The 22148-nt window shown below is 40.9% G+C and overlaps 1 protein-coding gene across 6 annotated transcripts in view; it reads left to right on the top strand.

Moving 5' to 3' along the window:
- trim37 (tripartite motif containing 37) overlaps nucleotides 1–22148 on the top strand; it is a 102182-nt gene that overhangs the window by 52580 nt on the left and 27454 nt on the right. For all 6 annotated transcript variants that reach the window (XM_087977224.1, XM_043718165.2, XM_043718163.2 and 3 more), the window contains 5 exons: nucleotides 1519–1698; nucleotides 6269–6383; nucleotides 17440–17655; nucleotides 19344–19483; nucleotides 21626–21705. In XM_087977224.1, the coding sequence (XP_087833350.1) occupies nucleotides 1519–1698; nucleotides 6269–6383; nucleotides 17440–17655; nucleotides 19344–19483; nucleotides 21626–21705 (731 nt within the window). The remainder of the gene's footprint in view (nucleotides 1–1518; nucleotides 1699–6268; nucleotides 6384–17439; nucleotides 17656–19343; nucleotides 19484–21625; nucleotides 21706–22148) is intronic.

Raw genomic sequence — 22148 nt, 5'->3', positions numbered from 1 at the left:
TGTGAAGTTTGGTGTAGGAACCACTGGAATGGCCCTGCATGATTACATGTCATGGTCGACACAATGTCATGTCCAATGATGTATAAAGTTCAGGTATGTGCGGCAGTCCTGAACAAGCACATTGACCATATGAAAGCTGCAAACATGCAAATAGTGCGGAATCAATATGTGTCTGGCTTCTTGACTGACTTTTCAACTGTTCCAGAACCCATGGGTTCTCTGTCTCTGTCAAAGGTTGAAGATACGTTGGAATTTGAGATGGACACAGTAGAAGTTGCCACCTTGCTGCCTTTGCAGCCTTAAGAGAGTAAAGTTCTACTGAGGTGCTTTGGGTACAAGAGGCGAGTTACTGTGTGTTATACACCACCCATATCAGACGCAGGAACCTGACCTGGTGCTAAAATGCCCCAGGAGGAGCTACAAAACACAAGAACTGGCCTATGTCCTCTGACTCCAAGGGAGAGGAATGTAGTAATTGTCACAAGGTCAGCCAGGTGGACCTCATAGAATAAGTTCCCTGATTGGATCAGATTAACAGCCCCAATCAGGGAACAGTAGCCGACAGGTAAGAACAGGAGTATTCACACCTGCACATACACAACATGGGTGCTGGGGAAAAAATAAGCACTACCGCAATTAGGCGGTAGTGTGGGGTTTAAAAAAAGAGAAAAAAAAATAGAAAGTAAGAGCACAACTCCTTTGAAAAAAAGAAGAAAAAAAAAACAGGAGTATTGGACATCCTGTTCACACTCAGAGCTGGCTCTTGGGGAACTGATGTCAAGGACTCTCCACGTGAATAAAGGGTGACTTGGTGACAGGAGTTATTTCACTTCCCTCCATCTCCCTGCTCTCTAAAACCTATCTCTTTAGCCTGTGTTTTGGTCATTTGCTCGAAGACCTGCTTGCATGTCCCAGTGTCAAGTTTTATTTTAACCTATTTTTCTAATCACCCTGTTTAGCGATGTTATTACACTCTGGAGCTGGTGGGATGTGAACTGCACCTCTTGGTCCACGAATGGGGACATTACCACTGTGCTACAATAATGCCTCTGAAATGCCTATGGACAAGCAATTACATTTAAAGATATATAACTTGATTTTTGCAGTCATGCAGCATGAGAATAAATTAATTGTAAGAAGGAAAATGCAAATGTATACTAAATTACAAATGGTTTTTCTCTCAGAATTGGTTGTGTGATTATAAACAGCTTTTCTTAAAAAAAAATCCTTGCATTATGATTGACTCTGACTCTGAACCCAAAGATTATACAAGAAATATTCTAACAGTAGAGTTTAGTTGAAATATTTAAAATTCTGAAGCTTTTTTGTATTTTTGGAAATGCTTGTAAAAATCTAAAGACAAAATATTTATTCAGACTTTAATTTTGACAGTTGACTAAGGAATAATAAAATTGAGTTTTTTAAATCCTTAATTTTAGAATTATTTCCATTAAACTGCAAAATGTTTGTGTTACACACAAACTTACGTGCTGTTTGTTCTCTGCTCTCTATTTCTAGGTATGAGTACCGCGTGGAGATGGTTCATCAAGCCTCTAATGATCCAACTAAAAATATTATTCGAGAATTTGCTTCTGATTTTGAGGTTGGAGAATGCTGGGGTTACAATCGTTTCTTTCGATTGGATCTTCTTCCCAGTGAGGGTTACCTGAATATGCAGAATGATACCTTGGTGCTCAGGTAATCAGTGTTTTGTGTATTTCATTTTCATCACTTCCTCAATAGTTTTCAAGTTATTATAATTTGAGCTGATCAGTCTGTTGAATTCTTGAGTAAGTCCAGCCTCTGGAGGAATTCAGTTTTGATTCATGTGCAATCCCTAATCAATGCAAGAGCTCTCAACCAATAAGCTAGACTTCTCATAGACGTTTGCAGCACAGAAGTGAATCATTTGGCTTTGATCCTTCAACTAATGAGGGGGGAACCTACCTTCCCATCCACCCCCATCGATGTCCATTAAAATCTTGTATACTTCCTCTGAAGTCCCTGGTCAACCTTTGTTGCTCCAAGAAAAACAACCCCAGCCTATCCAAACTTTCCTCGTTGCTTAGACCTTCCAGTCCAGTCAGCATCCTGGTAAATCTCCTCTGCAGCTCTCTAGTGCAGTGACGTCCTTGCTATAATGTGGTGGTCAAAACTGTATGTGGTGGTCTAAACAACACTTTGTGCAATTTTAGCAAAACCTCCTTGCTCTTGTTTTCCATATCTTTGCTAATAAAGACAAGAATACCACCTGCCACCTTAACCACTTCATTTACTTGCTCTGTTACCTTCAGGTGTCTGTGGATATGCACACCAAGGTCTCTCTGACCGTCATTTAAGGGTGACTGTAATTCAGAAACCCAGCTAATGTTCTGGGACACAGGTTCTGATCCCACCATGGCAGATGGTGGAACTTGACTTTGATAAAAATCTGGAATTAAGAATCTAGTAATTAGACAAGATTAGATTCCCTACAGTGTGGAAACAGGCCCTTCGGCCCAACAAGTCCACACCGACCCTCCGAAGAGTAACCCGCCCAGACCCATTCCCCTACCCTATATTTATCCCTGACTAATGTACCTAACACTGTGGGCAATTTAACATGGCTAATTCATCTAATCTGCACATCTTTGGATTGTGGGAGGAAACCGGAGCACTCGGAGGAAACCCACACAGATGCTGGGAGAATGTGCAAACACTGCACAGCCAGTCACCCGAGGCGGGAATCGAACCCAGGTCTCTGGTGCTGTGAGGCAGCAATGCTAACCATTGAGCCACCGTGCCGCCCTGACCGTGAACCACTGTTGATTGTCAGAAAACCCATCTAGTTCACTCCTGTCCTTTAGGAAAGGAAATTGCTGTCCTCACCTGGTCTGACCTATGTGTGACTTCAAACCCACAACAATTTAGTTGACTCTTAACTGCTCTCTTGGCAATTAGGGATCAACAATGAATGTTGACATAGCTAGCAATGTCCGCATGCTATGAATTAATTTTCTTTTTAAATTCATTGTGTCATCCCTTGACTTTTTTAGCCGTCCCCAAGCATGTTATAAATGTTGCATTCATTCAGATACAGAGCCTTTAGTTTTGTCTTTTTGTCCCCTTTGTAATACTCAGTCTTGACAGTTAGCGTACTCTTAGGTTTATTTCTCTCTGTCCTTTCCTATCATTCACTGACTTTTTTTGTTTCTCATTACAAATGTGCTGTCCTGCCTCGACTCTACTCCTTGTTACTACTTAAACTCTAACTTGATTCACCCTCTGATACCACATCACAATCTTTAGTTTAAACTGTTTGTGCTTCACTAGCTACACTGCTCAGTAGCACACCAGTCCCAATGGAGGTCAGGTGCACATGATCCCAAAAGTACAAATCTCATTTTCACAGGTGATGTACCTGTGCTCTGTGAACCAGAACCCCATTCTCCCACCTGTCTTTCAATCATGTATTCATTTCTCTAATCTTATTTTCCCTGTTAAGGTTTGCAAAAAGATTTGTAGCTCGGGTGCTGGCTGTCATAGTTTTGGGTATGTTCATGAGCTGGGAAGTTGATTTGCATATACTTTGGTCCCTGTCTAGGTTACATCTTCAGTGCTGTAGAGCGTCCTGTGAAGCGCAGCTGTACTCTCGTCTGGAATTTATTTGGTTCCTTTCCTGCTACTTCTGGTTGCTGGTTCCAGCTGTTTGTTGTACTGACCGGTATATTGGGTCTAGGTGTATGTGCTTGTTGATGGAGTTGGTGGATACGTGCCATGTTTCCAGAAATTCTTTCGCTGTCCTCAGTTTGGCTTATCCTATGATGCTTGTGTTGTCCTAGTTGAATTTGCGATCCATGTAATCTATTTGTGGCTACTAGGTACAGCGGGACCATGGTGTTTAGTGGCGAGTTGGTGTTCGTGGATGCAGATTGCTAGTTATCTGCCTGTTTGTCCTATATAGTGTTTCGTGCAGTCTTTGCATGGAATCTTGTAAATTATGTTAGTCTTGTACATTATGGGTATTGGGTCTTTTGTCCTGGTGAGTCGTCATCTGAGCGTGGCAGTAGGTTTTTGAGTTGTCATGAATCCCAGTGGTCAGACAAGTTTGGTTGTCAGTTCCAAGACGTTTTTTATGTAAGGTAGCGTTGCTAATGAGTTAGGTGGAGGCATGTTCTCGTCACTTTTTGTCTGTTAGGCATCTGTGGGTGGAGTTGCGGAGTATCTGTTCTTGGCGAATACTCTGGAGGTGTTTTTCTTCCCTTCGTAGGTCGGGAGTGCTGCAGTGTGTTGTAGCCCTTTTGAACAGGATCCTAATACAGCTTCTTTTATGTGTGTTCGGGTGGTTGCTGTTGTTGTGCAGGACATGGTTGGTGTGTGTGTGGCTTTCCTGTACATTGTTTTTTTTGTGGTGCATTCTCTATGCCAATTTGGTTGTGATTCAGATATTAATGCAGAAATTGTTACCTTTTTACAGTTTTGCTTTCTAGTTTAGTGTCTAACTTCTCGTAGTCCCTCAGCAGTTCTACCTAATAGAAAATGTCAGCATTGTCACAGCTAGTCTGCTCACAGTGTTAAAGGGAAAAGACTAGGTTTTTTCGTATTTTCTAACATTTTTTAAATATGGATCTGCATGATTTGCCAGCAGTTTGTTTTTAGTCACCATTGTTCTTTGTGTTCCACTGTTACCTGTTTTCAACTGAAGATGGCAGTATTTATTTAGATTTGTGTTGTCCTTTCTTAAAATTGATTTTTAAGTAGTTTTGAGGCAAATGACAAATCTATCTTTTTATGAATAAACACTTCCTGGATTTTAGTGCAGAAATTAATCACACAATTTGAACTAAAGTGTATACCTGGAATGGGTTCAAACAAAAGACAGTTCCTCAGTAAAGGTCATTGCAATAACTTTGTTTAAAATACTTGTCTTTAGGATGAGAATGTAAATATGGCCTTGCAATCAAACTGCTGCACAAGAGTTTGTAAGAGGGAGCTTGAAATTGCTGTTCAAATTCACTGATGAAGTGTGTTTTTATTTCCCTTCCTATTTGAAATCAATAATCATGGTTCTGTTGGAAGAGTGGGAAATGGAAACTCGGGTCAGAATTTAACAGGCCCCAATTGAGCAAGTTTGAGACCTCACTAGGGATGGAGCTGGTAAAATTACTTGGGTATCCTTCCGAATACCCAATCCTGACTTGTTTACAGCTTTACAGGGTGAAGGTGAGATGCAGAGCAGCCCATCTACCTTTATCCCTGCCCCAGTTGGTACCTGTAATGACTAAATAATGGTTGCATCCAGTCCACCCTTAATTTTGAGCAATTATGGCAAAGGCTGGCAGGTTACCAACCTGGAATGTGAAAGACTAGGGGAGGTGTGTATGGTTGTGCCTTTTTAAAAAAAAATTCAGAGAGATGTGGGCTAGGCAGTTGTTAACTCTCAGTGTGTGTCTGCATTATTCTATAGACTGGATTAGTTATGTTTAGAATTGTGTTCATTCTGCAGAGTCTATTAAAATCCCTACAAGTATAAAATGTCACTAAAACTGAAGTAACCAGGTTTCTTATAATCAAATTGGAAATGAACACCTGTTAGGTATTTAGTAGCATTGAATCACTTTGCTACTTTCCCCTACTGTGATTACCCAGTATTTCATTATTGAACAAGGCTTGAAAGTTGCTTCTGTCTGCCTGTTCAGCTGGATATGAAATATCCTGTGGCATGATTGAATGCAAAGAAAAATATCTTCATTTCAGGCCTACGTTTATTTCAGATGAAGCTATCAAAATGGGATTACTTGGTTGTTAATCTCATTGTTGTTTTGTGGATTGGTTGGTTGGTTATATTTGCCTACATAACAAATGACTACACATGTGACTGTCACCTAAGTCACTTTAGAATATTCTAAGAATGTAAATGGTGACGTACAAATGCAAGTTATTTACCTCATATACAGTTTTTATTGCAAGATGGCTCATATTTCACAATCATTTACTCTAGCGAAATTGCCTGCAAGTATCACTGAATCTTTGAAGTGATTCAATTTCCTGTTAGACTGGCATTATTACCTTGCTACTAATTTTGGCACTAAACCATGATTAATTGCCTGAGTCTTAGTGAAATTGTGAATATCAGTTTAAATTATGATTTCATTTAACATTGATTTCATACCTCTGATTTCTCTCGACATCTAAAATCTGTTCACGTTGATCAATATTTCATTTGGCTAACCCATCAATTTTAGAAATGCTAGACTCTATTAATCACTCGTCTGTCTGAATGTTCCAGGTACCAGGTGCGTGCTCCTACATTCTTCCAGAAGTGCCGCGATCAAAATTGGTACATCAGCCAACTTGAGGTGGCTCAGACAGGTTACATTCAGCAAGTCAACAATCTCAAAGAGGTCAGTATCTATAATCAATCTTCACACTCCAGTCAAATAGGAATTTAAATGATACAGGTTGACATTTTGACTGGATCAAACCTCGATGACTAGCATTTTTCCTGCATATATTGTACACCACCTCCTTATTTAGCTGCTTTCACAGTCCTCAGAAGCATTCAATTAATAGCCAGCTCCCTGAATCATTGGTCACAGCACAGAGTAGCTATCATTGTTGATATCAGTATTTTCTCACCTGTCTTCTTATGTGCTTTGTTTCTTTTGACATTGTAGCAATTTTGGGGGAAAAAAAGGTAACAAATGATTTCATGTAATAGCCTGTTTTTAAAAAACATTTAAGTTCATATGTGGTTTTATAAGGATTTTAAAATGACACTTGTGTTATTCGTAGTGTGTTTTACTTGTATTACAATTTCTTTTGACATTTTGCACCAGCTGTGTTTTCCTCAACCTGGAGGAAACAAAGCTGTTAGTTAATTGTTTTTTTTCTGGACGGAAGTGATGGACCATATTTTGCTGTAAGAGGGAATATAATGGCATCTGTCATTAGTTAGATTTGCTTTTACATTCTTGGATTTTAAAATGATTCAATATGACATATTGCTGGAAGCATGAGCTAATAATGATGCAGTGAGACAAATAGTGCATCTGACACCTGAGTGAACAGGACTAGCAGCTGTACATACTCACCAATCTGATTTGAAGAATTATGAAATTACCAGTTGAGGAATGAGAAGGAAAATATAACTGAGTTGGTGAAGTTGACATGAAATTGGATACAAAAGGAGAAGTGGAGATAGGGAAAGAACAATTGAATAAGATGGAAGAAAAATGTCTCAGCAAGATGGCAGCGATTCATTAGAACTGCCATGGACAGCTCTGCCTAACACCCAAGGCATATTGGTATTTTTTTCCATCCCTGGCTAACTCCTATGAGAGAGTTGTTCATTTAATGCCTTGGGAAAACATATTTGTTAATATTTGAGAGTGGGAAAGATGCCGAAGGGAAAGGGAGCGAGCAAGCAGCATCGGGCACGTTAGAGGTTGCAACTGGGGATGGGCGGAGTGCTTACTATCAGCGTTCCAAAAAGACCATTCCCTAAATGACTCCCTCATCAGGTCCACAACCCCCACTATCCCACTCCACGCTTCTGGCACCTTTCCCTTCCAACACAGGAATTACAAAACCTGCACCCACACCACTCCCCTCACCTCAATCCAAGGGACCTTTCCACATCTGTCAGAAATTCATCTGCACCTTTCCCAGTGTCATCTACTGCACCCGGTGTAGTCTCCTCTACATCCTTCTTGTGGATTGTTTCAGAGAACATCTCTGGGACACCCGCACCCACCAACCCCACTGCCCCGTGGCCGAACATTTCAACTCCCCCTCCCACTCCGTCAAGGACATGCAGGTCCTGGACCACTTCCACTGCCAAACTGTTACCACGGAACACCTCATGTTCCATCTTGGGACCCTGCAACCACATGGGATGAATGTAAATTTCAACAGCTTCCTTATTCCTCACCCCCTCCTCCCCCCACCCCCAACCTATCCCCATCTCCCTCCCCTTCATTCACCAATCACTTTCCCAGCTACGTCCCCCAACCCCACCCCCTCCCATTTATCTCTCATTCCCAATCTACAAGCCTCGTTCCTAATGAAGGGCTTATGCCCGAAATGTCAATTCTCCTGTTCCATGGTTGTTCCTTACCCAGCTGTGCTTTTCCAGCTGTGCTTTTTGACTTTGTCTTCTCTTGGGTTGTAAAATTATGGGTTGTAAAATTGGGAACATAGCAATTTCTGATCAAGCAGCGGTGTATTTGGAGTTTTTGACTATCAACTCCGGTATGGCTAGTAGTCAAGGCCTTGCAAAATGTGCAGCCCCCTCAGCAGCTTTCAGCCGCATCTCTGTCGTTTCTGGCTAGCCGAATACGTAATAGCTAATCCCCTAGCAAAGGCCTTAGCAGTCTCCCATAGCATAGATTGACTACTAGCCATGCCGGAGAACTCCTGAAACTCCCTCAAAAAGTATTCTACAAATTTGGAATCCTTGAGGAGGAAAGGATCCAGTTGGCAATGCCGTGAATCTAACCCCTCACTCTTGGCCTTCCTGTCCAAATATACTGCTACATGATCAGAAATAGCTATGTTCCAAATTTTATAACCCATAATTGAATCCAGAAGGGTTGAGGGAGCCAGAAAAAGATTAATCCTCGAGTGACATGTGGATTTGAAAAAAGGTGAAGTCCCTGCCAATAAGGTGAAGACATCCCCAAATGTTCACCAACCCCAACTCCTTGCATAAGTCAGTCATTTGCTTGGCCTGCAAAGAAATAGTTGGGGGCCCACTAGGCATCCTGCCCACTGCCGGATCCAAAAAACAATTGAAATCCCCTGCTATAATAATGTCCCATGTTCCAAAGACACTCAGTTTAGAGAAGGCACTAATCAAAAATTTGAGGGGATGCACCAGGAGGCAATAGACATTTAAAATGCCATATTCCTCCCCATGTATCAGGGCCTTAAGTATCACAAACCACTCTTGCTCATCTTTCAGTTGCTCGAATAGTGTGAACGGAAGATTTTTCTGGATAAGTATAGCCGCTCCCCTACTTGTAGTAGGAAAGGACGAAAATAATACCTGGTCATAGCCCCCCCTGTTGTAACTTCAGGTGTTGCCTATCATCAAGATGGATTTCATGCAACAAGGAGATATCAACCCTTTCCCTCTTAAGGCTGGAAAGAATTTTTTTCCTTTTAGTAGGCGAATGACTTCCCTTGATGTTCCAGGTGCACCATTTAACAAGACACCTAGCCATATCCCCTTTCAGAGACCCTTGAATACCCAGGGGGGAGAACACTGCTTGCAGTGCGCTGAACACAAGTAAATGGAGACTCACAGTGCCGTAAGATTGTGTATACAAAAACTATTCTAACATATCACTCCTATATCATGCCTACCACCATCTTTGAGAGAAACTAAAATTTCCCTCATTCTTAAGAAGGGGGAGGTTCCTGAGGATTATGTCTCATACAGGCCCATCTCTCTATTAAATTCAGATGTTGAGATTCTGTCTAAGATTTTGGCACTAAGATTAGAGAGGTGTTGTCCTATATTGTCAAAGAGAACCAGACAAGTTTTTAAGGGGTGGAAAGTCCTCTTAAAATATTAGAAGGTTGCTGAATATGATCCTAGTATGTCAGCAACAATCTCCAGGGGTTGGTGATTTCCTTAGATGCAGAGAAAGCATTTGACTGGGTGGAATGGCTGTATCTCTTTTATGTCTTAGAGCGGTTTGGGCTGGGTATGGTCTTTGCTGGGTGGGTGGAGGTTTTATATCGCCACCCTCTGGCCACAGTCATCGCCAACTGGGTGAAGTCTGGGAACTTTAGGATTGGCAGGGGTAGACGTCAAGGCTGCCCTCTCTCACCATTGTTGTTTACGCTGGTGATAAGAGTCACTGGCAGAGGCCATTCATCAGAACATCCACATAACCGCTCCGGAAGAGGGATCGAGGGCACACAAGATTACAGTATATGCAGATAATGACCTTCTGATTTTATCGGACCCAATGATCTCCATACCCCATTTGATGCAATGTATTAATTCATTTGGGGCTTTTTCAGGATATAAGATCAATTTTGCAAAGTTGGAGGCTATGCCTTTGGGGGAACTTAAGGAAGTGCCAGAGGTTGAAGGTGGCCCTAGGTTCTGCTTTAAATGGCCACGGGTGGGTTTCCGATACCTAGGTGTTGTTATTAATCCCGTGTTTGATCGGTTATTTCGGACTAACTTTGTTCACCTGCTCGACAATATTAGGTGGGATCTCCAGAGATGGGAGGCTCTTCCAATTTTGTGATTGGGCCGACTAGCCCTTTTTAGATGAATGTCCTCCCTCATTTGCTTTATCCCATGCGTATGCTCCCTATAATGTTTCCCAGGTTAACGCTGCGGAAACGTATGGATTGGTTTAGTTCTTTCGTTTGGCATCGTAGTGGCCCCTCATCAAACATAGTAAATTGCACTTACCTCCTGATGTCTGGGAAATCAACTCCTCCCCCTCCTTGAGGCATCAGTTGAGTCCCCTGCTGTCCTTTATGTGCGATTGGGTAGGTAACGATCCAGGCTTAGTATGGCGGGATATCGAGGCCTCCCAGGCAAAGTGCCCTCTTATTAACCTCTTGCTCATGGATAAGATGAGGACAGTTATGGACTACTGCCGGAACCCCATTGCTATTAGTACAGTCAAGGCCTGGAGGGCAATGCATCAGAGTGAGGGTTGTTTATCCAAGACTTCGCCACTTACGCCTATAGTTGGTATGCCGGGGTTCTGACCAGGAATGATGGACTCAGGGTTCAGACTGTGGGTAGCGAGAGGAGTTTCTAGTTTGGGAGACTTGTTTGAGGAGGAGGTTATGATGTCTTTCGAGCAATTGAGCTGCAAATATGGGCTGCCCAGTAGAGATCTTTACCGTTCTTTTCAGGTTAGGGATTTCATTCAGAATAAGATTACGCTTCTCACTAAGCCCTATAAGCCCGATACAGAGAAGTTGTTGCTACGTGCCGCAAGCATCCTTTCGGTTAGTGCCCTCTATCGCCTACTGGTTGGTAGAGTCTGATAGGATATCCAGGATATTTAACCAGGATAGAGAGACCGAGATGTACAGCACGGAAACAGACCCTTCGGTCCAACCCGTCCATGCCGACCAGTTATCCCAACCCAACCCAATCTAGTCCCACCTGCCAGCACCCGGCCCATATCCCTCCAAATCCTTCCTATTTGTATACCCATCCAAATGCCTTTTAAATGTTGCCAAGATATGAAGTCTGGGAGCAAGAGCTAGAAGTGGAGATCTCTTCTGAAACCTAGGGGGACATATGGGAGAACACGCCAAAGATCTCAATCTGTAATAGTCATACGCTATGCAGTTAAAAGTTCTGCACAGGATTCATTTGGCACTGGATCACCTTTTTTTAAAAAGGGGCATCTCCAAAGTGCCCCAAATGTAAAATAAATGTAGGTACTCTTACTCGTTGCTTCTGGACATGCTACAGGCTCCGTGTTTATTGGAGCGCTGTGGCAAGAGAGATAAGGAGCGTATTGAGGACCGAAGTTACAAATAGACTTGACATCTCTCCTTCTCGGTTTACCGAATTTATCATCTTTAGACTGGCATGAGAAGAAACTATTTAATATTCTTTTTTACTGTGCATAGAAGAATATTCTGATTGATGGATTGGGAGTCCGAGAACCCACCGGGCTTGTTGGGATGGCGGAAATTAATTATGGAGCACATTCCCTTGGATCTTTTCACAAAATGGTGCACCACGCAACAGACCTTTTTTTTTAATTAGACATGGCAGCCCTTTTAGAGTTATTTGGACACAGATTTGTCTGCTATCTTAACTAGGGTGTCCATTTAACCAGAGAGAGATGTACAGCACGGAAACAGACCCTTCGGTCCAACCCGTCCATACCGACCAGTTATCCCAACCCAATCTAGTCCCACCTGCCAGCACCCGGCCCATATCCCTCCAAACCCTTCCTATTCGTATATCCATCCAAATGCCTTTTAAATGTTGCAATTGTGCAAACCTCCACCACTTCCTCTGACAGCTCATTCCATACATGCAGCACCCTATGCCCTCTAGTTCTGGACTCCCCGCAACCCAGGGAAAAGACTTTGTCCATTTATCCTATCCATGCCCCTCATAATCCTGGAAACCTCTATAAGGTCACCCCTCAGCCTCCCACACTCCAGGGAAAACAACCCCAGCCAGTTCAGCCTCTCCCTATAGCTCAAATCCTCCAATCCTGGCAACATCCTTGTAGATCTTTTCTGAACCCTTTCAAGTTTCACAACATCTTTCCGATAGGAAGGAGACCAGATCTGTCCATCCACAGCATTCCAACAGTGGCCTAACCGATGTCCTGTATAGCCGCAACATGACCTCCCAACTCCTGTACTCCATACTCTGACCAATAAAGGAAAGCATACCAAATGCTTTCTTCACTATCCTATCTGCCTGTGACTCCACTTTCAAAGAGCTATGTATCTGCACTCCAAGGTCTCTTTGTTCAGCAACACTCCCTAGGACCTTACCATTAAGTGTAGAAGTCCTGCTAAGATTTGCTTTCCCAAAATGCAGCACCTTGCATTTTTTCCGAATTAAACTCCATCTGCCACTGCTCAGCCCATTGGCTCATCTGGTCAAGATCCTGTTGTAATCTGAGGTAATCTTCTTCGCTGTCCACTACACCTCCAATTTTGGTGTCATCTGCAAACTTATTAACTATACCTCTTATGCTCACATCCAAATTATTTATATAAATGACGATGCTGAGCCCTGGGCCCTGGAAGGGGGCTTCCTGAGTTAATACAGGTATATATAAACGCACCTGTTTTTTTTTTGTTTAGGAGCTCTGTGCCAAGCATTGTTATTTTGTTTATATTATGCTTTTATGTGTTCATTTGTTTTCTTTTTTTAGTCACTTATTTATTGGTGTTGTTTTGCAGAGTGTTTGGTTTTGTTTTATAGGGTAGGTTAGTAGTAGTAAGTAGACAGTAGTTGTATTGTAATTTGTGATTTTCTTTTTATTCTACTGGTATTTGTCATATTTTCCATAACTTTATATTTTTGTAAAGTCAAAAAAATCTTTTTTTGCTAATAAATATGCTTACAAAACAAAGATGGAAGAAAAATAAACAAAGCAAAAAAAATGCAGCAAGTTCCCTCTTAAAGTTGTGACTGCATTCCTGAAAATCACAACTTTGATTCTATAGGAACTCATGTCACTTGATGTTGACATGAGTTAGCTTCCCTTGAGCCAGCCTTATTGGGGAAAAATATTGAAGCGTTATACCCTGTAAGTTGAAGTACTTTTCATTGTTAAATTTCTACATTGATAAATAATTTTTTTTTTGTTTTCAAGTTGATTTTATTATCCAAGAAAAATATTGTTTACTTCTTGCCACCTTCCGATCCTGCTTCCCCTTTCATAACCCACTGCCTTCCTGAACTTCCGAGAATGCAGCTTTAGTCAATGCTGCCAGAGGTCTGTACCAGGACACCTTTACTCCTCAAGTTCCAGACTGCCTGCTTGAGCCACATTGTAGCTGCTGCCTGACAGCATCTTTTTGAGGGGCTGGAGCATCCCTTCTAGCTGGCTGCCTCTATCTAAAAGTTTGAATCATAAGGTAACTACAAACAGTAAATAATTTAAACACTGATTTTGCCCATTTGATACTGGTATACTTATTAGATCATTTAGAAACTTGTCTCCACTTTTTATAGTGGATGCATGAAAGTGGACGCATGAAACCATTTTAAAGTCAACAAGACTGGTAATGAGGAAACTTTAGGTGATTTGGATATTTTTACACTAATTTCTCGGGTTACGACGTTGGCCTTTAATAAATTCGAAAGCATAATCAGGAACCCTTTTTATCAGTGCGTGAGAGATATCAGTTGATCAATCAAATAGTGAAAATTCAAGTTGTCTTCTTTCCACACCACCACCCTGCTGCCATTCCTGTCCTCCCCTCCTCCTTTTCGAATCTCCTTCTTTTCTGCCCTCTTGTATTTTGCTGCTCTTTAATTTGAATAAAAGTAAATGTTACGCAAGTGAACAGTTTGGACACTACTATGCCAATCAAAATAACTAGTTTGCTTCATTTTTTTCCACTTTGCATAGATCTCTCATCCCTCTTCTCTGTGTTGGGGGAGGTGGTGAGGTGTGGAGGAACCTGAAGCATCTGTCTTATGCTTTCCTTGCTCTATAACTGGTTGCAAGGAAATGAGGAATGATTGGTCCATATTATATTGATAGGTAGGAAAACAAGTGTCTAACCTGCACTTTCAAATCTGCTAGATTGAATAACTGAGATCAGGAGTGCTTCAAGACATTTGTTGCTGTAAACCTACATTTGCCTTTCTGTGGTACTGCTTTGTGACCCATCAGACTTTTGGAAGCTTTGAGCTACTGCATACCACTATTTCTGTAGCTTAATTTTGATAGTATCCTCTTAGCATTGAACTTTATTTTCCCCACTTTAGTTTTAATTAATCTACTGTATATTTAGTTTCTGAACTACAATTCACAGCTGCTAAACTCTTTGTTTCTGCTGTTTCTTAAAATTAAAAGCTTATAAGTCAACAATGTGCCCTGATTGGTTGCTTTGGTGCTTGCAAAGTTTTTTTATTCCTTCATGGGATTTATGTTGCTGGCTAGCATCTTTATTGCCAATTTCAAGTTGTCCGTGAAAAGGTGGTGGCAAGCTGCCTTCTTGAACCACTCCACTTCATGTAGGTACATCCACAATGCCATTCGAGAAATCGTTCCAGGATTTTGACCCAGGAACAGTAAAGAGGGTGACAATGTTGTTCCAAGTAAGGATATATGGTTTAGAGGGCAATTTGCAGGCATTTATCTTCTGTACAAAGCACTTTTCAATCCAGGACCTATCAAAAGTTAGTGTTGCAGTATATTTTGTATTTGATGCACACAGCATCAGTCTTGGGGGGATTGAAACTTGAAGGTGCCAGATGGGGTGCCAGTCAAACAAGCTGCTTTGACCTGGATGATGATGAGTTTCTTGAGTGTTGGGTTAACGTAGTTGAAGCAAGTGAAGAGTATTCTATTACACTTCTGACTTGTCCCTTCAGATGGTGGAGACTCAGGCAAATTACTTACTGCAGAGTTCCTAGTCTATGACCTGCTCTTATAGCTAGTCCAATTTAGTTTCTGGTCAATGGGAATTCCTAGGAGCTAATAATGATGGAATCAATGATGATAATTGAATGTTAAGGGGAGTGTTTGGGTTCTCTCTTCTTGGCAATTGTCATTGCCTGGCACTCATGTGGTGTGCTCAACATAAGCAGCAGTGAAGGAATGGTTTGGTGTCTGAACACCTGAATGTTCTTTTGATGTCAGACCCTTTAGGACATTGCTGTGCCACTGAAACTTGAGGAAAATAGTGCAGGATATGCTTCTTTATCCGAATATAATTCTTATCGTATTTGAATCTGCTCTGGTGATTGTGGCAGGTGCTGGCACTGGACTGTAGGAGATTACCTAATTATCACTGGCAGGATAGATAACTAGTTCAGTTGAGTGATAGAGAAAGAACAATCAAATGGAGTTGTTTTGGGTTGCCAATACCTCCAAATCTGGTTTGAGATTTTGAGAATTGATTGTCAAGTTAAACCAGATTTTACAGCATCTTGAGGCTGAAGGGACAGTTCCCACAGTTGTTTTGAACCTCAATTGTATCTTGGAAAGCAGATCAAAACAATCTTAAGATGTTTAGTTGTCACGTGAGAAACTGGATTTACAAACATTAGAATATTTTGGTCCTTGCTTTTTAGAATAAGTTTACTGTAATGTCTTATTGAGTAGATATTTTTAGTTGACCTGTTCAGTTATGTTTTGACACATGTCTAGAGCAAGTAGGACCTGAACCCTAACCATTTCGCTCTGATACAAAGACAGTATTACAAGAGCTCCTCCTGGTTTATTGAGTTGACTTGATCAAATGATGCAACATCTTCATGACTGGCAGATTTATAGAATTTGCCCTAAGATAATAGCACTTGAAGTGGGAAAAGAGAAAGCGTTGCAGTTTGGCAGTGTGTGAGCAGCTCTTATCTCTGGATTATTTTGGAAATGTCGGCATTTCTCACTTTACACTGCAAAAACAAAAAGTTATTGTGACCTATTTTGTAGACTTGAAATGATTAAACTCCAGGCATTTCTAATGAAACTTTTCTCAAGTTAAGTAATTCTGCCAATCAATGCTGGATGAAGGAAGCAAACTCCAGATTAACTGCTTCCTTGTCCTGTTGTTTTAATCTTTGGTCTGTTGCAAAGAAAATCTTAACTATGATGAAATCCCCTTTCTTAAAAGATCAAAATGGGTTGCATGTAAGTTTTGTGTGTATTTAAAAGTAGCAATACTTGACAATTTTGACCCTAATTACTACTTGAATTCTAGACAACATCAATGATAAAAAGACTTTTTTTATTGCTAAATGTTGGGGATTTTCTCCTGGATTGCAGAGAACAGTTTCTTCAATATAAATTCACGTAGTATAACTTTGAGAGAACCCTTTCCGTCATGATATTTAATCCTATTTGTTCATGGATTAGCATCCTACCTCTTATTCATCTGCTTAATAAGATCAATAAAACACTTGGGTTAATAGAATCCAAGTGAGTTTGAATATGAAGTCTGCTTTATTGGAGATTAAAGTAGTGACCTTTGTTTTATTATGGTGATAAAATAGACCTAGTTTCTGTATGGTATCATTGAGGAATGAATGAGCTGACTTCATTAGCTTGATTAGAATTCTAGCTTTCTAAACAAGTACAGTAACAGAGTTTGCTGGAAAAGCTCAGCAGGTCTGCAGCATCTGTCATCTTCCGAGTTCTGAAGTAGGGTCACTGGACATGAAGCATTAACTCGGCTGCCTCTCCACAGATGCTGCCAACCCCAGCATGGGGGTGGCACTGCTGCCTCACCAGGTCAGGGACCCAGATTTGATTCCACCCTTGGGCGACTCTACGTATTCTCCCCATGTCTGCTGGTTTCCTCTGGGTTGCTCCAGTTTCCTCCCTCAGTCCAAAGATGTGCAAATAAGGTGGATTACTGGTGGGAAATGTGGGGTTGTAGAAGAGGGGTGTGGGTCGATGTGGACTTAATGGGCCGAATAGCCTGCTTTCACACTGTAGGGATTCTATAATTCTATGAGAATCTGCTGAGTTTTTTCCAGAAATTTCTGTTTTTGTTTTCCAGCATCCATAGTTCTTTTGTTTTTTTTACCCCAAGTACATGAATTGTGATGTTCCTTTTAATGTTCTTTAGTACAGCTCTATGTAAAATAAAAATCTTAACATTTGAAAGAAATCATCCCAAGGTAACAACATTTGTGTATTTAATTGAGAAAGGAAAGCACCTGTTAATTCATTCTGTGCTTTGGAAAATTTTGGTCTTTAAAAACATTTCTTCTTGTCTTTATCTTCTTCCCTGTCCGTACCCTATACTCTTCAGCGATTGGCCATTGAACTTTCACGTAACAGGACAGCACAAAGTTTATCGCCACCCGACACACGCTTGAGTCCACAAACTAATGATTGCTTAGACACAAGGACAAAAAAGCTTGTTCATAATGAAGATTTACCAGCAGAGGGAGCATGTTCGGTATTGCCGAACAACCAGGTGAAAGAGGAGGATGAAGAGGACAAGACCGTGCAGGATGACTCCAATGTAAATGGTTTTATTACGAGTACAGCCTTGTTCTACTTTTCATATCTGTTTTAAAAATAGTGTGTAGAACCTTTCAATCTTAAGTTTTTATTTGTAAAACTTTAAACAGAATTTCAAGAAAATATATTGTGACCTCTTCAAAATCCTAAAAATCTCAAACATTGCCTGCCATTCGCTTCCAGAAGAGTAAGTGTAATTGCCTTAGTCATTTGTGCTGCATCTATTGCATAACTTGCCAATTCTACATTTCTGCACATTTTTAGGACATTGAGAATCTGGCCCATGTATTTTCCTTTTTTTAATTGTATGGCAAATAAGCATTTGTATTATTTTTAAATAGATGAAATGTGCATAGCTGCAGTAGCTCCTTTTAGGCAGTGTATCAACTGGTTGGTGACATACTTCTGCTCTGCTGCAGTCGGTTTGGAGATGATTGACTGAATCCGTTTCATGATCTGCAGACTCTGCCACATGTAGGGCAAGTAGTGCTCAGATGGTTGGATAGGCAGGTTATTTGGAACTTCATATCCCTCAGGCACCACTTCATCTCTGTGTGTTGCTCTTGAAATCTTTCTCTGGTGCCTTCCTGAATTAATTTTGAACAGCCCCAAACTTGAGTTGGTAGGAATGTTTGATCTCTTCAGAGTTGCTTTGAGCATGACCCTGAATAGTTTTCCCTGTTTTTACCATGTCAGAATTCCCCACTGGAAGTTATTTTGGGAGTTTGGTTTTGGGAATGTGAACATTATATCCCACTTGCATGTTCGTTTGGGAGAGATGGGCCCACCTTTCTTGCCACTGGAATTGAGGGTAGGAGGAAGGGGATTTGTGATGGTGCTACTTCTCTAGAGCTTTGGGGATCCCATTTGTAGTTGTCCAAGTCTCCAAAACATGGAGGTACATTGAATTGTTACTGTCCAGAAAACCATGACCTTAGTCTTAGGTTTGAGACGCTGATCTTCGAATATTCTGTTTCTCAGTCAGCTGAAGTCAATTTGGCACATTAAAAACAATGGTGAATTTTGATACTATGATTGTCTTCCAGGACATGGAAGGTGGTCCATGTTTCCTAGGACCTTCCCATTGATCTGGATTGATGGAGGGAGGGATTGTGTGGAGGGAGGGATTGTGGGGGGGACATGGCTGGAAGAAAATTTAGTGTTCGGTGTATTTAGTGAGAGAGGCCTTTTGTTAGTTTTTATGCTTCTGGTATTCTAACAACAGAACATTAGTCGGTTTGCTCTCAGGGCACTATGCACCTTCAAAGTAATGAAGTCCCCTTGAGTTTGGAGTGTCAATTGGATCAACACAGTGTCGTGGTTCAGTTGATCATGTGTAACAGTTCACTTCTGTTCTCAAGTTGTTTAAGCTTTGCTTTCTCTTCTGCTTAAAAAAACTTACTTGGTTCCACAACTAGTGATTGTAGGTGATGTAGGACTGACCACTAAATGGGATTATTTTGGAGGAATGTCCTGCTCAGACAACCCACCTCAATGGAATTCATCCATACACCCTACGTGTCATGAGATCCTTTTTCTGATGAGTGATTGTGAATATCATTTTCATTGCTGTGCACATTTCAAAACGTAAGTTGTGTCCCTACAGTTAGTGAAACATTAGATATGTAGTTGAAATGTTAATTCCTTTTCTAAGTGCTTTTACTTAATGTAACATTTTTCTTTGTTTAGCATGATCTGTCTGATGGTGATTTGGACATAGAATGCCTCACTGTGGACGATGAATTGATCCAACTTGATGGCAGCAGCTCATCTGCTAGTTCCACAGCAACCAGTAATACAGAGGAAAATGACATTGATGAGGAGACTATGTTAGTATTGTCGTGCAATCTCCTACTTATCTATTTTATGTCTACTAACGCGATTTATGCTCAACGTACGTTTCAAATTTAAAAATCATTAATTTAAGTAAAGGAGACTTTGATTTATCAGGCCTCCGTTAGCTGTAACACACAGAAATTCAACTGATTCCATTTCATTGTCCTTTATATTCCTGCAATTTTTTTCTCCCTCAGTATTTATTCACTTCCCTTTCAATGTTTGCGACAGAACCAGTTTCCACCATTCTCTTACTGTTTTCCAATTCCTAACCAGTCTTATGTAAATCAGAGTTCTTTTTCCCCTCGTTGCCCATCTGCTCTTTTGCCCATTTGTTGTTTATTTACTCTTCAGCCGTGGAGAAATTTTCTCCTTATTTGCTGTATAAACCTGCATGATTTTTTTTTTCAAATTCACTCACTGAATGTTTGCTTCGCTGTCTGGACCAGCATTTATTACCTATCCCTAGTTGCCCGTGAGAAGGTAGTGGTGAATTGCTACAATGCCAATAGGGACGGAGTATCTGGATTTTGACCCAATAACACTGAAGGAACAGTGCATTATTTACATACCTGGATTGTGAGTGGCTTAGAAAGGAACTTGCAAGTGACAGTGTTCTCGTGCTTTTTCTGCCAATGTCTTTTTAAACAGTTGTGTGTTTGGAAGATGCTGCCTAAGGAGCTTTGACATCTTGTTGATAGTACAAAATCTGCTACTGAGCATCAGTGCTGAAGGGACAGGATGTGGTGCCAATCAAATGGGCTGCTTTGTCCTGGATGGCATCAAACATTGTGTATGTTATCAGAGCTTTGCTCATCCAGGCAAGCGAAGAGTATTCCATCTCACTCCTAACTTATAGCTTGTCGATGCTAGACAGGTTTTGGAGAGACAGGAGATGAGTTACTTGCTGCAAGATCCCTAGACTCTGACTTACCTTTCTAGCCACAGTGACTATTATGGTTTGTGTGACTGGGCAAGTTCAGTTTCTGGTCAGTGGTAATGCCCAGGATGATAACTATAAATTCTTCTCTCTTGGAACCATGCTAGTAAATCTCCTCTTTAACCTCTTGAGTTTGTTTCAGAGCACGATACCTAGAATTAGGTACAACGTTCAAACTGGGAATGAGCTAATATGTTGCACAAGTTCATTATAACTTGCTTTTGGCCAGAGGTCTTGTTCCTAATTTAATTACAGGAACATTACTGGAGAGATTTGGACCCTTCTTTGATGCCTCTTGTGCAGTACAAAGACACACCTTTGTGGTACTTGGACAAGGTGCTTGACAGCTACCACACCTTAAATTCACACTCTGCTTGAACCAATCCTTTGAGCAGACTAGAGGAGAATTTTCAACTAGGTCATCAGAGTGGTGATCCCTTACTATGTTCCTGATCTCTGAAGTACTGCCGTTGATTTACTTCAAAGGGAAATGAATGATGGGAAACTTTGCTCAAACACGCTACACATTCTGGTGACCAATTTAAGTAGCAGTCATCCTTCTTGGCAAGAATAAATTTTTACGAAAATTATTTTGGTTTTGTTTAATTTACGAGCTGGCAGAGAAGATTCCAAACATAGCCATTGTCACATGCTGACATTATAGTACCTAAAATATTGGATCACATAATGGTTACTAAGATAAATATTTCTTAAGAACATTTAACCTGAAATTTTGCAAAAATGGCTTCTGAGGAAACCTTTTTACATATTTTGATCATAGATGTGCCTTGGTCCTCTGGTCCTCTTCCTGCAGGTTATAAGACTATCTAAGACTAAGGGGTCTCACTTTTAAGATGGAGATGTGGTGAATCTTTTTTTCTGATGGTCATTAGCATGTGGAATTCTCCAACAGTGGAGGCTAAGTTATTGAATTTCTTCAAGGCTGATTGGACAGATCTTTGGTTGATGGGCGAGAGGCTAGGGCTCTGGAGGGTGGGGTCAGACAAGAAGGTGAAGTTCACATCACAACCACAGCACCTATTATCTTACTGAATAATGGAATGGGCTCGAATGTCAAATGGTCTATTCCTGTTTCTAAGTCGTGTGATCCTGTATTGAATTAAGCTCAAACAGTAGCCAAAAGCTCCCAAAATTTATCCCGGTTGAATTAGCTTTTTAAGCTTTACTTTTTCAGGTCTGGAGAGAATGATGTTGAATACAGCAACAATATGGATCTGGAGGAAGGAGAGTTGGATGATTCAGCTGGAGCTTCCGGTAAGTCTGTGATTGAGGATATTTGAAATACCTTGTGTTTTGGTTGGAGGTGGGGATCAATTATTCTTTGCCATTGAGTATCTGACTTCATTAAGTATCATTCCCCATTCTCCTATTTTAAAGTTCAGCATGGTGGAAAATAATCCTATCAGGAATGAAGCATCAATTATTTTTCATCAAGTCGACCAAGGTTTATATTCGAGATGAATTAGACGTACAGTCCACAGGAACGGAGTGAACCATTTTACTCGTCAAACTTGTTCAGCAATTTGGTTAAATCATGTCTGATATTATTAATCTGCCTTGGTTCTTTTGGTCTCGATATTCTTGCTTGTGAGAAATATTATCAGTCTCCAGTACTAAACTTTTCTGTTGACCACCTCTTAATTGTAACTGTTATTTTGCAAGGGAGAGTTCGTGATTTCCATTACCCGTTTGAATGA

Source organism: Chiloscyllium plagiosum, unplaced genomic scaffold, assembly GCF_037043375.1.
Source record: "Chiloscyllium plagiosum isolate Xiang-an unplaced genomic scaffold, Cpla_swu_hap1 HiC_scaffold_31, whole genome shotgun sequence".
Classification (NCBI taxonomy): domain Eukaryota; kingdom Metazoa; phylum Chordata; class Chondrichthyes; order Orectolobiformes; family Hemiscylliidae; genus Chiloscyllium; species Chiloscyllium plagiosum.
Note: the sequence above shows the minus strand (reverse complement) of the source record. Positions and strands in the feature narration are given on the sequence as shown.